Raw genomic sequence first — 15,606 nt, 5'->3', positions numbered from 1 at the left:
CTCTCAATTTTTAACGTCGGAGCTCGACGGACTGCCGACCGCGAGGTTTATAGACGCCGGTTCGTCTCTCGATTTTTAACGTCGGAGCTCGACGGTCTTCCGCTCGGAAGATTTATAGACGCCGACTCGTCTCTCGATTTTTAACGTCCGAGCTCGATGGACTGTCGGTCGGGAGGTTTATAGACGCCGGTTCGTCTCTCAAATTTTAACGTCGGAGCTCGATGGTCTTCCGCTCGGAAGATTTATAGACGCCGGCTCGTCTCTCAATTTTTAACGTCGGAGCTCGACGGACTTTAAGGCTAATTTTGACACTGCCGTTCGGCGAAGCTATTTGCCATCCTTTTATCATTTTGCTTCCTGCATTACAAGGACCTGGACGACCCACAACATATATAAAATTACATTTAGCTCACCTCTCATCCAGCTCGGTACGGCTGGAGATGATTCGCGCTCCATGGTCTGTCCAGCCGCCGTCCGTCTTCATCCTCCAAATAATAAGCACCCGAGCGGAGCTTCTCGATGACTTTGAAGGGGCCCACCCAAGGAGCTTCCAGCTTGCCAACGTTGCCGACCGGCTTTACTTTCTTCCAGACAAGATCGCCAACCTGAAATGCTCTGGGGATTACGCGCCGGTTGTAGTTTTGCTTCATCCGTTGTCGGTACGCCATCAGCCGGACGGACGCCTTGGCCCGCTCTTCATCGACCAGATCAAGCTCCATGTTCCTCCGCTCGGCATTATTGTTATCATCATAATTCTGGATCCGGACAGACTCGACACCGACTTCGACCGGAATAACCGCTTCGCCGCCATACACCAAATGGAAAGGCGTGACGCCCGTTCCTTCCTTTGGGGTCGTGCGGATAGCCCATAAAACGCCTGGCAGCTCGTCCACCCAGCTTCCTCCCATGTGGTCCAGTCGGGCTCGAAGAATTCTAAGGATTTCTCTGTTGGTTACTTCCGCTTGCCCGTTACTTTGAGGATACGCCACGGAAGTGAAGTGCTGTTCAATGCCATAACTTTTGCACCAATCTTAGAGTTGCTTCCCGACGAACTGTCGTCCGTTATCTGATACTAGCCGGCGAGGGATGCCGAACCGGCAAATTATATGCTGCCAAATAAATTTTTTGACCATCTGCTCAGTGATCTTGGCTATCGACTCGACTTCCACCCATTTGGAAAAATAGTCGACAGCCACCAGCAAAAACTTCCACTGACCGGTCACCATAGGAAATGGACCCACGATATCCATTCCCCACTGGTCGAACGGACTGGATACGGTAGCTGCTTTCATTTCCTCCGTCGGTCGGTGAGAGAAGTTGTGATACTTCTGGCAGGAAAGGCACGTCGCGACTGTACGAGCGGCGTCTGCTTGCAGAGTTGGCCAAAAGTATCCGGCCAGCATGATCTTCTTAGCCAGCGATCATTCGCCCGGATGTCCTCCACATGATCCTTGATGCACTTCTTGGAGGATATATGTCACGTCTTCCAAGCTCACACATTTCAACAGCGGACGGGAGAAAGCCTTCTTATAGAGTTGGACTCCAATAAGCGTGAACCGATCGGCTCTCCTTCTTAATAGTTGGGCAGCCTCCCGATTGGATGGTGTAGCACCCGAGTGTAGAAACTCTATGATGGCTGTCCTCCAGTCGCTCGGAAACGCGAGGCCTTCCATCCGGTCGACGTGCGCCACTAAAGATACTTGTTCAATTGGCTGCTGGATGACGACTGACGTTATTGAACTTGCGAGTTTGGCTAACTCATCTGCCGCCTGATTTTCCGCTCGGGGTATCTTCTGGATAATGACTTCTCTGAAATTGGCTTTAAGCTTTTCGAAGGCTTCAGTGTAGAGTTTGAGCCGAGCGTTGTTAATCTCAAAAGTACCAGAGAGTTGCTGAGCGGCCAACTGAGAGTCTGAATGCAGCGTCACCCGTCCGGCCCCCACATGTCGAGCGGCCTGCAACTCGGCTATGAGGGCTTCATACTCTGCTTCGTTGTTTGTGACTCTGTAATCCAGCCGGACAGATAGATGCATCTTTTCTCCTTGGGGAGAGAGCAATGACATACCAATCCCGCTTCCGAGCCGAGTGGACGATCCATCCACAAATATTTTCCACATGGCTTCGGGTTCTGGCCTTTGTACTTCGGTGACAAAATCCGCCAAGGACTGCGCCTTTATCGCCGAACGGGGTTGGTATTGAATGTCAAATTCGCTCAACTCCGTTGTCATTTGATGAGCCGCCCGGACACTTCTGGATTCAACAACACTCTTCCCAATGGACTTTTCATCCGGACGATGATAGTATGAGCCAAGAAATAGGGACGGAGGTGCCGAGCGGCGAGGATCAAAGCAAAAGCCAGCTTCTCGAGCCCAGTGTAGCGAGATTCAGCATCTTTTAAAATATGGCTTAGAAAATATACAGGTTCTTCTCTGCTTGCCCTTACTAGTGCCGAGCCGACTGCTTGCTCAGTTGAAGATAAATGGATACAAAGTGGCTCACCCATAGCTGGCTTGGCTAGCACAGGCAGAGAATTCAAGTATGTTTTCAGATCTTCGAACGTCCGATCGCATTCTTCGTCCCAGTGAAACTTAGTGGCTTTGCGCAAGATTTTGAAAAAATGTAGGCTCCGGTCGGCAGTCTTGGAGATGAATCTGGACAAAGCAGTTATCCGACCGGTCAAGCGCTGCACTTCCCTCATATTTCTTGGGGGCGGCATATCTTGTAGTGCTTTCACTTTGCTGGGATTTGCCTCGATGCCCCGCTCGGTCACTATGTATCCCAAGAAACGCCCGCCTTTTGCTCCGAACAGACACTTCTGAGGGTTCAGCTTAACTCCATACCTCCTCAGCGTTCGAAAAATCTCCTCCATGTCTTTAAAGAGATCGGCCGCTCGGACCGACTTGATGAGAATGTCATCCACATATACTTCCAAATTTCGCCCGATCTGCTCCTTGAACACTTTGTTCATCAAGCGCTGGTAAGTAGCTCTCGCATTCTTCAGTCCGAACGACATCACATTGTAGCAGTACGTGCCGTCAGCTGTAACGAAGCTAACCTTCTCTTGATCTTCTCGGGCGAGCGGCACTTGATGGTAGCCCTGATAAGCGTCGAGCATGCATATCAACTCGCAGCCGGCTGTGGAGTCCACCAGTTGATCGATCCGGGGCAGGGGATAAAAATCCTTTGGGCACGCCTTGTTAAGATCCCGGAAATTGATGCACACTCTCCACTTGTTGCCCGGCTTGGAGACTAGTACCATGTTCGCCAACCAGCTCGGGAACTGGACCTCGCTTATGTGGCCGGCCTCCAGGAGTTTCTCGACCTCCGCTCGGATGATTGCATTTTGTTCGGCGCTGAAGTCCCTCTTCATTTGCTTCACCGGCCGAGCGTCCGGTCGGACGTGGAGCTCGTGCTGTGTTATACTCGATGAAATTTCGGGCAGCTCATGCGTCGACCAGACGAAGACATCACAGTTTCTCTGGAGGCATTTGACCACTCCCTCTTTCTGGCTTGCCTCCAGATCGACCGCAATGAATGTGGTGGCCTCCGATCGGGTCGGATGGATCTGTACTTCCTCTTTTTCTTCATACACCAAAGAGGGAGGTTTTTCAGTTATGACGTTTACCTCAATCCGGGGCGCCTTCCGAGCAGAATTGGCTTCTGCTCGTACCATCTCGACGTAGCATCGCCGAGCTGCCAGTTGATCTCCTCGTACTTCTCCCACTTTGTCCTCGACCGGGAACTTGATCTTCTGGTAGAAAGTGGAGACGGCCGCTCGGAATTCACTAAGAGCCAGTCGTCCCAATATTACGTTATATGCCGACGGAGAGTCCACCACAACGAAGTTTGTAGTCCGCGTCCTTCTGAGCGGCTCCTCTCCCAGCGAAATGACCAGCCGAATCTGTCCGACCGGCAGAACTTCGTTGCCCGTAAACCCATAGAGGGGGGTTGTCATGGGCAGCAGCTCGGCTCGATCAATTTGCAATTAGTCGAAGGCCTTTTTGAATATAATATTGATCGAGCTTCCTGTGTCAATGAAAACGCGGTGAATAGTGTAGTTGGCTATTACCGCTTTGATGAGGAGAGCGTCGTCATGTGGCACTTCGACTCCCTCCAAGTCCTTGGGCCCGAAACTGATTTCGGGTCCGCTCGCCCTTTCTTGGCTGCAGCCGACCGCATGGATCTGAGCTGCCTGACTCTAGCCTTCCTTGCTCGGTTAGAGTCTCCTCCGGTCGGCCCACCAGCTATAATGTTGATTTCGCCTCGGGAAGTGTTGTTTCTATTTTCTTCTTCCCAAGCGGACGGTCTAGGCCGCTCCCTAGACATCCGGGGATTGTCTTCACGCCTCGGAGTATGATGCCGCTCGGGAGTCTGTCTTTGCCGCCTGTCGGGTATCGTCGGATCGGCTTCACGAGGTCTCTGTTGCATGTCGGATGATGGCGATCGACGGCCGCCACTCCGGGGAATAGGGTGGGCGATTAGAGGAAGACTCCGACAATCTCTGGTGTTATGCGTGTCCGTCCAGTGGAATGAGCAGAACATAGGCGTCCATTTCTTTTTAGGTTTGGGCCGCTCGGCAGACACTTCTTGAATGGTGTGGGATCTTGCATGTTGCAGGGGGCGAGCTGCTTCAGCTCGCAGTCCTCTGGGTGGCTGATGAGCCGTGTGCGGCTTCCGCTCGACAATGGGAGCCCGCTCGGTTGGAGTTTCCTTCCTTCGGGTTGCTTGAGCTTCCTCCACATTGATGTATTCGTTGGCCCGGTGCAGCATATGGTCGTAGTCTCGGGGCGGTTTCCGAATGAACGAGCGGAAGAAGTCCTCGTCCACGAGGCCTTGCGTAAATGCGTTCATCATTGTCTCGGAGGTGGCCGTTGGAATGTCCATGGTCACCTGGATGAATCGCTCGATATAAGCTCTGAGCGACTCTCTGGGCTCTTGCTTGATGGCGAATAAGCTCACGCTAGTCTTCTGGTAGCGCCGACTGCTTGCAAAATGGTGGAGGAAGGCCGTTCGGAAGTCTTTGAAACTTGAGATAGATCCGTCCGGCAGTCTCCGAAACCACCGTTGAGCCGATCCCGAGAGGGTGGTTAGAAAAACCCGACACTTCACCTCATCTGTGTATTGATGAAGGGTAGCCGTGTTGTCGAACTTACCCAAATGATCATCCGGGTCGGTGGTTCCATTGTATTCACCGATCGTCGGGGGCACATAGTGCTTTGGCAGTGGGTCTCGTAGAATGGCCTCCGAGAATTGCCGATTGATCCGCTCGGGAGAAGCGTCCGCTCGGGGGGCCTTGCCTTTTCTGTTGTCCCGTATTGGTATTTCATCTGACGAAGATCCTCGATCACGGTTCACTGCTGCGGCTTCAGGGGGCGTGCGGAATAAGGCCCGATGAAATGGAACCGTGGCATGAGGTGCTTCCGCTCGGCCCCCTGATGCTGATGTTGCTTGCTGTTCAACCCGCTCGGCTTGCGACTTTTGTCTCTGTTCCACAAGCTTAGCGACTCTTGTCTCGATCAAAGCGTCGAGCTCCTCGGTGGAGAGCATCACCGAGTGTGGTCGTCCAGCCTCGTCTATTGCTTTCGATCGGATACAGGAGCGTTCCCACAGACGGCGCCAAATTGATCCTGTCCGAACGCTGAATCAACGGACGCTGGGCACGTGGCGCTCTCCGCGTTGCTGGCGTAGATCCCCAACTGGACGTACGGAGCTCCGGCGAACATGCAAAGAAATCGGGCCGGGAAGGGGTTCCCGGCGACGATCCTCCGACGCTCAAGTCAGGTGAGGGAAAAACAAGAAAGTGGTCCAAGGATTGAAGATCTCATACCTCCGGTGAAGTCTAAGGGCTCTTATATAGAGCCATGGGAGTTTGGTGCACACAAACCGAGGTGTACACGTGTTCTATACCATACCGCAGCATGGGCTTGTCAGAAGAGCATGTCTGACGCCATACTGCTACAGTCTGAGCGTCTCCTTGATGGGACAACAGAACCCTTTGTCGCACGATACTGAGTATGGTCTGGTCCTCGAACATGCCGGTTGTCAGCAACAAGGGTTACTAAGATGACGTCCCCACTGTCCCACACTTTTTGACTTCCTCTTCCCGAATCAACCATCAAGCCGCTCAGCCAGAACATTCGCCTTTGATCTGGCGTAGGTGGTCGTCCGTCCGGGAAGGTTCAGGGTCGTCGCCTGCTCGGCTCTCATAGCCTGGCACCCTGGACGAGCGGGCAGGCAGCTCAGCCTTTACTCTTGCCTTCCACCGCGGCCGAGCAGACTATCCGCTCGGCCATATGATCCTCTTCATTGGAAATCTGGACTCTCGGCCAGATGGTTCTCTCGGATGAAGGTCATTGCCTAGTGATCGGCATGTCCCGCTCGCTCGTCGAGCCCATGGGATTGACCCCCCTTTGACTGTTGACCTCCACGTGTCGTTGACCTTTCCCTCATGAGGACCCCCGGCCTTACCACCGGATCATTTAATATAATTTCTCCTAAATTTAACATTATTTTTAAAAAAAATCTATTATATTTTTCATTTAATTGAGCATCATTTAAAAAATAATTAGTATATTTTTTTATCAAATTGAGGTGAAAAAAGGTTTGTGCTAGAAAATATATTAGATTTTAGTTTAATTTATTGAATTTAATAAGAATTTATTTTTTTTATATCTAAAAATATAAAAAAAATCTAAAAATATCAAGACGATTAGATAAATAAGTATCTATTATATTTAATTAGGAAATAAAATTAGAGATTTTCATCAATATGACTGTATGTAAAATTTAAATTATGGTGGGGACTCAATGCAAACTTTTCCTTTTTTATTTTTATTTTTTACGTGCTGGGGTGGGGACCAACGTACTTTTATTCAGTGTTTGCCCGTGATCAATTGACTTATTAATTGATTTGATCCAAATCAAGTGGACCAGTCAAAGTCAAGCACTTTGCCTAAAAGTTTGACAACTATAAAAATTTAGGTCGGGCCAAATTGATATTTTTGCACTCATCGAATCACTTTAAATGTCTTTGTATCCATTTTTTATATTTTTGGGAACTCTAAATCGTCAGACACCCATGTCAAATATTTAACTGAAAGTGTTTTATGACTATAAACTTCAAATTTATAAAATATTATTGCAATTCAAGTTAATCGCCAAAAACTCGATTGCTCTAGAAGCTTTGAATACATACTGACCATTACACTTGTAGGTTTCCATAAACAGTAATGGATCCCGATAAAAAAAAAATAGGATGTTCAAAAAAAAAGAGTTCGAGTTTGTTTTCTTTTTCGTTGTCCCTTGGACTACAACATATTGATAAAATTTTCTGAAAATAAGGAGATATTCAAATACACCCCACTCCCCCTAAATCCGTCACTATTCATGAATATGCCTATGTTAATTTTTCAGATATTGAATCTCCAAAGCACTTTCAATAAAAATAATGAATTACCATAAAAGCCTCTTATTTGTGCTAAATTGATAATGTTTATATTTATTTATTTTTCATTTTAAATTATTTAAAAACACTTTTAATAAAATATTGAAAGTGCTGAAGCGGATTAAAAAATATTATTTAATAAATAAAATCCAAGGCGTGGTGCAAGATTAATTAATTTTGAAAGTTATTTAGGATAAATAAATAAATTGTCGAATATCAAATGACGAGCGGGTAACCAATCACTAAAAGATCTCCATAGGATTCCGACAAGGAGGATCCCACTGCTCCGCTCCAATAAGGCAAAGTTTAGTCAGTAGTCCAGTACAGCAAATCTGCTTTGGTTTCCTCATCAAATCTTACAACTGGACTTGTCCCTCCTTCCTGTTCATTCTCCAACAACAAAACTCTTTTACATAAATGTTTCTCTGAGGAACACATGGCCTTTTCAAGTTTTTACGAGCAACCCGAACTAACAAATCGGAATGACATTGAAATGTCTGCTTGAAGCATATTCACATCTGAAACTGCAAGATGAGATCCAAGGAAGACGATGGTCTCTCATCGTGACAGTTCCTCCTTGTCCATGCCCTTTATCACCAAAGCTCATAAGAAGGAAACAAAAGAATAAAATGCTAAACGAGAGCGAGCTGAAGAAAAATTGTGCCTCCGGGCGTTTCTTTATCTTCCTCTTCTGCCATCGCCGGTTGCTATCTGATCCAACCGGACAAACGAGATACATCAGATGGCCTCACAGGCTTCAGAAAGAAATCTTCCGCTCCTTCTGCCAAACATCTGAAGGAGGGGGGAAAAAAATCAATCATCAAATCGGGAAAAATGATCTTTTACTATATCGAGGAGTGTTAAATATGTTTGTTTGCCTGTTGATTCTGTTGGGAACGTTCTCGGAAGACATTATGACCACAGGGATTTGTTTCAATTTGTTTGATTCCTGTCGCAGAATTAAGCTTCGGGCATCAGCATTCAGAATCACAGGAAACTATCATTTTTTAATGAGATTTGTTCTTACCTTGACCCTTTTGAGCAGCTCGTATCCTGTCATTTCTGGCATCCAGTAATCAGTGATGATCATGTTCACGTTTGGTTCCTGCTACAAAATCCCATTTTTTTCATCAGAATCTCATCGAATGATCTAAGGATCTGCCGAACCAGAAGGGGAAAAAAAACGAATCGAGCCGACTCACCATTCCCAACAGCTCCAGTGCTTTCTTCCCACTGTCCACCGCCGTGACTGCCATCGAAGCCAGGAAGAAAAGGGCGAATCCCTAATTAGAGGAATCTCAGGCGAGGAGAAGAAAACGAGGCGATTGTAAGATACCTCTGTACTTCGAGCTCCGAAGGAGTCCCGCAATCAACGCCCGGTCGACGGAGCTATCATCCACCGCCAGCACATGGATCGCCGCCGGCTCCCCTGCGACCCCAACTCCGCTGCAGATGCCTCTCCCTCCTCTCGCCGTCGACGACATTGCAGATATACAGCTATCCTATCAACAACCAGCAAATCAAACAAGAAGACTATCGATCTCGCATTTCGCCTACCGAATCGCGAGGTATATAAAGAGGGCGAAGAATAAAGGGCAGGGAATCGCAACCAAATCGTCGCTCAAGTACAAAGACGCCAATTATTATTAATCCTGCCGGACCGGATGACCCACAAGAGCACCTCAATTATTGACCACAGAATTACCTCCAAGTAAAGCGTGGACCCCACATTATGTCTCACGCGTACTTTCCCCAATTAATTTTTTATATCGGGAGATATTGCGCCCTCACGGGCATATCTTCTCGGTGATTAATATATCGTCACATGGAAGAAAAGTAAATGGAATGTAACGGGTCAGTATCGAGGAAGATCGTTAGCGATTAGACCACGATTTTTTTTTAAGAAAAGAAATAAAATTTCAAATATCAAATATATGAAAATTATTATTTTCAATATTTAATTATTTAATTTGAAAAGGGGAAATTAACCTCGAAACTTTTTGCTAAAAAAAATATAAATCTTCATATTAATATATACCAACAACTACGAAGGAAAATTGTTATAATAACAACTCCTTAATATAATAATTATTTCGAATTAAAATGTAATATATTTACTTATTAATTCAGTTGGCTTGTGCTTAGGGTGGACGTCAGTCGGTTTGATTTGTATTGCTTTATTACGATTCGATTTTTCGATTTTTAATTTGAAAATATTTGATCTGAAATTGAATCATTTTTTATTATAATTCGATTCATTTTTTATAATACAATCCACTTTTCCGATCAATTATATAATAATTAATTAAACTATTCCTCATTTGATTAATGTAATACAAAATAGACTAAGTCATTCAACGATAATAAAATATAAATTATTCAAATATTAAAAAAGTAATTCTAATAATTAAATAAGATAATTTGTTATTATTAAATATGAAAAAATATTAAATACTCAAATGTATGATTTATAGTTCATAAAATATGAATAAATTATTAAATATCTAAATATATATGTAATATTTCAGACAGAGTGAAAATGATATTGAAAAATTTGATGAAAAAAATCAAAAAAAAAAAATTCTTTGATTTTTTTGGCCGGTTCAGTTTTTTCGATTTGATCGGTTTTTTTATTACTATCGATTTATGCACACCCCTACTTTTGTTTATTTTGTAGGTAATAAATTCCATTTTCAACTAGGTCAATTAAAATTTATAGCGGATACAACCTCTTCTTGCCGTTTGGAGGGGGAAATAATTAAGAAAAAAAATATTTTATTTCTGGCAAAAGGGGGAATCAAATAAATAATTAATTAAAAAAGGAGATCAAATATAATTTTCTTGAAGAGTGTATCTGAAAAGATTTGGGTCGAAAAGGATCATCGCATTTATTCTCTGCTAAACCCAAGTAAGTCAGAGATTTGGTCCGGTTCATGAATGATTCGTCAGTCCATTCCTGGTGAGCCGACTGGGAACTGAATTTTGCGGCGAGATATTACGGCGTCATAGGCGTATCGTATTGGTATCTTCCCATTGATTAATATATCGTCACTTGGAAGAAAAGTAAATGGAATGTAACAGGTGAATACCGAGGAAGATAGCTAGCGATCAGACCATGATTTTTTTTTTTAAGAAAAGAAATAAAATTTCAAATATCTAAATATATGAAAATTATTATTTTCAATATTTAACTTGAAAAGGGGGAAATTCATCTCGAAACTTTTTGCTAAAAAAATATAAATCTTGATATTAATATATACCAACTACGAAGGAAATTTATTATAATAATAGCTCCTTAATATAATAATTATTTCGAATTGAAATGTAATATATTTACTTATTAATTCAGTTGGCTTGTGTTGTTTATTTTATAGGTAATAAATTCCATTTTCAACTCAGTCAATTAAAATTTCTTGCCGTTTGGAGGTGGAAATAATTAAGAAAAAAATATTTTATTTCTGACAAAGGGAGAATCAAATAAATAATTAATTAAAAAAATCAAATATAATTATCTGAAAAGATTTGGGTCGAAGAGAGAAGGATCATTGCATTTATTCCCTGCTAAACTCGAGTGGGCCAGAGATTTGGTCCGATTCGTCAATGATTCATCGGTCCATTCCTGGTGAGCCGATTGGGAACTGAATTTTGCGGCGAGATATTACGGCGTCGCGGGTGTATCGTATATATTTTTTTAAAGATCAGAAACAAAATTTCAAATATCTAAATATATGAAAATTATTATTTTCAATATTTAATTTGAAAAGGAGGAAATTCACCTCGAAGCTTTTTGCTAAAAATAAAATATAAATCTTCATATTAATATATACCAACTACTAAGGAAATTTATTATAATAACAGCTCGTTAATATGATAACTATTTCGAATTGAAATGTAATATATTTACTTATTAATTCAGTTGGCTTGTGCTGTTTATTTTATAGGTAATAAATTTCATTTTCAACTCGGTCAATTAAAATTTATAGCGGAAGGTGGAAATAATTAAGAAAAAAAAATATTTCTGACAAAGAGAGAATCAAATAAATAATTAATTAAAAAAAATCAAATATAATTTTTGTAAAGAGTGCATTTGAAAAGATTTGGGTCAAAGAGAAAAGGATCATCGCATTTATACCCTGCTAAATCCGAGTGGATCAGAGATTTGGTCCGGTTCGTGAACTAGCCGATTGGGAGCTGAATGATTTTGCTATTTATTTTAAATTGAAGATAGAAAATTTAATTTCCATAAAATGTCTCGATTTTTTTTTTACGGTTGGATTTTTTTACAATTGGAATTACAGACTAATAAAAAGAAATTTGCAAAATGTGGATGAATTAAATACTTTTCATTACATGGATAAACGCTTCTCACACGCCAAACAATAACCCAAGCGAATCTTATATTCTCGAAGTTGACAATTTGATGGATGTCAACTACATGGTTTATGCGTAGGCAGCGTAGCTCCTCGACTCCTCGAGGCACATAAAGTCAACTTAGAGGGAAGGCCAACACAGTAGATTAATCATAAAGACCATATTCTAAGAATCCGAGCTTGATTAGATAAAACCAAGAATAAAAGAATCACAAACTTATTCCTCACGGGGGTTTGACATTTTTCATGTTTGAGCATTATCTCACCTTTCCCTATTATGTATATATAACGTCAACGACTATAGAAGAATGTAATAATATTTTGGAAATAGGAATAAGATACTCTTTATCTCCCAACATAACAAGAGCAATTTTTTTTTCGAAAAAGTATATGTATTATTAATGAGTGTTTAGAGATAATAATTCAATCCATCTAATATTACAATTAAAATTTCACATTATAAATATATAAAAGCGATTGTAAAATTATAAGATTAAAAATATCTTCATTGATATGAAATTTTTTGGGTAGAATCAAAAAATAAATTCATGAGAGTTTATACTCAAAATAAAATGATATAGAATAAAGTTGCGCTGACATCCCAAGGAGCAAGAATTTTGAGTTACAAAGATATTTTTAAAAGAGGGTCATAGCACAAAGTGACTAACTTATTTTGAAGGAAACAACTTTGCCTATTGAAAAAATCGCATGAAGCACTACCTCATGATTGATATTGCATGTGGTTCTCGGTGACAGAGGTAACTCTTCAATGTAGACTGAGTTCTGAGCAACTAAACAAAATTAGTCCATTCAAGAAAGTTAATAATTTGTGGGATAAACTCATTGAGCTGAATGAAAGCACAAATAACTCAAGAATCGTAAAGGGACATATTTTCATAAATAAAATGTAAGCCAACTAAATGAGAGGTTCAAGGAACTCTTCGATGGTTTCCATTCAGTTGCAAAAAGTGTGGAGAATCGAAATCTTATCATATATGCACTTAAATCCTTCCTAATAAACTCACTATGATTGTCAATGGTTTCTATAATGTTTCAAGGAATTTGTTAAATGTTGAATTAGACGAATTATTTTGTGAATTGTAATTCATGAACAAGCTAATGAAAGTCATAAGGACAAATATATAGCTTTAGTTGTAGGTAAGGAGAGCAAAAAAAAAATAACAAAGAAAAGAAAAAGGAGAAGAATGAGTCCTCTTCTAACTCTGAACAAGAGAGTGATAGTGGCGAGGAGCTATCATCTAACAAGATAGCAAACTTTATTCGAAAGAGGATGAGATAGTCTCAAGAATTCAATGAGAAGCATGTTAAGAAAATATTTAGCGATGATAAAAGGAAGGGTAAGTCTCCGATAAAGTCAAAATCCAAATCTAATGTTGTTTGTTTTGAGTGTAACAAGAAGGGTCATTACAAAGTTGAATGCCCTAAATTACAAAAAAAAAAAAACTAGTATTAGAGTCATGGTCAAGATGTCGCCATGTGAGGAACTTTAATAAGGGTAGAGGGACTCCCAGTAAATAAACTCTCGAGTCAGATGATGCTCTAAGTATTTCATGTAAGGCATACGTCCAAATGCAGTGGAAAGTGTTTGGACATATATGAGCTAAAGGGGGTGAATAGCTTCGTTCGCTTCTTCAAACTCAATGTTGAAGCAAAAAACTTAAAGCGACGACTTCACAATGCAAACGCTTGGATTTTACATGATATCTATCTCTTCGAGGTGACTAATGTAAGAGTTCAATCCTCACGCTCACAGTTCCACTATGAATGTCTCATTCTTGGAAACCTTTTGTAGGTGGAGAAGCCTCGTACTGTTGGGACCAAGGGAAGCTAACATTTTGATTTACTTGGTATCCACCTCAACGAAATAACTAATACAAGGATCTGACACTTTCTCACACATCCAATATGAAATAATTCCTTAGAAACACTCCGGAGGTGGATAAACCTCCTACAAACTCTCAATACAATAAGAAAAAAACTGAGAAACTAAACAAATGAAATTTATAAGATTTACAACAATAAACTCTCGCTTGCTCTCTTCTTGCTTGCCACCTATTGATTAACTTGAAAATGTAACACTTCCCTCTAAGTTTAGAAAAATCCAATGACAATGGCGGAGAAGATGTGGGAGAAGAACTCTACGCGCAACTGTCATGAAAAACCCTTTTCAAGGGCTTCTTCGGGCGCCTTAATCGCTTAAGGAGATGCTTAAGTGATTACCACGTCAGCAATCTACAAAAACGGCTATATTTTCGAACCTTAAGCGATTACCTCAATCACTTAAGCAAGGCGTAATCAATTATCCTAATTTATTATGTCCCTTTTTGTTTGATTGCTAAAAGGACCGTAAGCGATTAAGCAACCTTGCTTAATCATTTACCAACCTTTCTGTTCCTTAACAGAATGATTGCTTAAGTCATGCTGAATCGATTAGCCCAATCGATTCATCTCTTTGTGCTTTCGCACAAAACCAATTGTAATCAATCAGCTAATCGATTACAATGCACTGTGCTTCATGAAGAAATCGCGGCTAATCAATCAACTGATTAATTAGGAACGCACGTCATCGCGAAGGTGCTTAATCGATGAGCTAATAGATTGGGAACACCCATCATCACAAAGGCACTCGATTGATCAGTTAGAGCAACTCAATCAATCAACTAATCGATTGAGTTCCGGTTGAATCGATCAGTGGATCGATTCACCATGCCTCTTCATGATGACACACGCAATTGATCCCCTGATCGATTGGTCCAGACCCTAACTCAAGTCTAGGGTTACCTTACCCAATATTCGGTCAAGCATGATCTGTTGGGACTTCCTCATTACCTAGCATCTGGTCAACCTTCACTTGCTAGAACTCTGTCACTAAGTGTGCGATCAATTCTTTGATCCACTTAAACTTATAGTCTCGTGTCAAGTATTTGGTCCTCCATAACCCACTTGGATTTTCATTCATCAGATGTCCGATCAATCTTGACCCACCTAGACCATCCAATATATGGTTTCACTTACTAGGAATTTTATATTTGCTTAGCTTCACTCACTAGGCTTTTCACCTGACTTCACTCACCAAGACTTTTACATTTGCCTAACTTCACTCACTAGAGTTTTTACATCTGCGTAGCTTTATTAGGGATTTTTACCTAACTTCACTCACCAAGATTTTCATCTACCTAGCTTCACTCACTAGAACTTCCCAACTGCGCGTCTAACTTCACTTACAAGGACTTTTCAATTATTTACCTTCATTCATTAGGACTTTTCAATTGTCTGCCTGCACTCACCAAGAATTTTTTCGCTATCTGGTTTCACTCACCAGAGCTTTTTCCATTGTCCGGGTTTACCCACTAGGACTTTCTACACCATGTATCTAGTCAATATTAACCCACTTGGATTTTTTTTTTTATCAACCTTTCTGTTGTTGCCCTTGCCTAACATACAGTTAGAACTTCCCAGTCAAGTATCCGATCAAGCATGACCTACTTGACTCTTCTGGTCAACTTTTGACCATCATTCTACATATATTGTCAAACATCAAAACTCAACTATCAAAACTTGAGCTTGAGTTAACTCAAGCTTAGTCAACCTGATCAACTTTGACTCAGGAAAAATTACACCAACAATCTCTTTCTTTTTGATGTTTGATAATACATTTAAGTTAGGCTAATCTCATAGCCTCAACCTCTTCTCTATGCCAAAGCATGAATGAGAGTTTCTTTAATACACCCCCTAAACAAGAAGGTAATGAAAGTTTTCTAACTTAAACCC

The 15,606-nt window shown here is 41.7% G+C and overlaps 1 protein-coding gene across 2 annotated transcripts; it reads right to left on the bottom strand.

The window, feature by feature from the left end:
* Positions 1-7,758: 7,758 nt before the first annotated feature.
* LOC122008032 (two-component response regulator ORR5-like) lies at positions 7,759-9,086 on the bottom strand. Of its 2 annotated transcripts, none has more exons than XM_042563605.1 (5): positions 8,781-9,086; positions 8,647-8,693; positions 8,472-8,552; positions 8,323-8,393; positions 7,759-8,236 (listed from the first exon to the last, which is right to left on the bottom strand). In XM_042563605.1, exons 1-5 carry the CDS (start codon positions 8,926-8,928, stop codon positions 8,152-8,154), a joined length of 432 nt encoding a protein of 143 aa, XP_042419539.1. In that variant the 5' UTR covers positions 8,929-9,086; the 3' UTR covers positions 7,759-8,151. The 2 variants fall into 2 exon arrangements, with proteins under 2 accessions (XP_042419539.1, XP_042419540.1); XM_042563606.1 differs by having other exon boundaries at positions 8,472-8,549; positions 8,781-9,084.
* Between the last annotated feature and the right edge of the window lie 6,520 nt (positions 9,087-15,606).

The sequence above is a fragment of the Zingiber officinale genome, chromosome 8A (genome assembly GCF_018446385.1).
Source record: "Zingiber officinale cultivar Zhangliang chromosome 8A, Zo_v1.1, whole genome shotgun sequence".
NCBI classification, from domain to species: domain Eukaryota; kingdom Viridiplantae; phylum Streptophyta; class Magnoliopsida; order Zingiberales; family Zingiberaceae; genus Zingiber; species Zingiber officinale.
Note: the sequence above shows the minus strand (reverse complement) of the source record. Positions and strands in the feature narration are given on the sequence as shown.

Bases quoted from the DNA above. Each gene is read 5' to 3' on its own strand.
- LOC122008032 (XM_042563605.1), bottom strand. From the start codon at position 8,928: ATGTCGTCGACGGCGAGAGGAGGGAGAGGCATCTGCAGCGGAGTTGGG. The intron at 8,553-8,646 runs GTGAGTCGGCTC...GGGATTTTGTAG, and splicing joins CACTGGAGCTGTTGGGAATG to CAGGAACCAAACGTGAACAT. The intron at 8,394-8,471 runs GTAAGAACAAAT...ATTCTGCGACAG, and splicing joins AGCTGCTCAAAAGGGTCAAG to GAATCAAACAAATTGAAACA.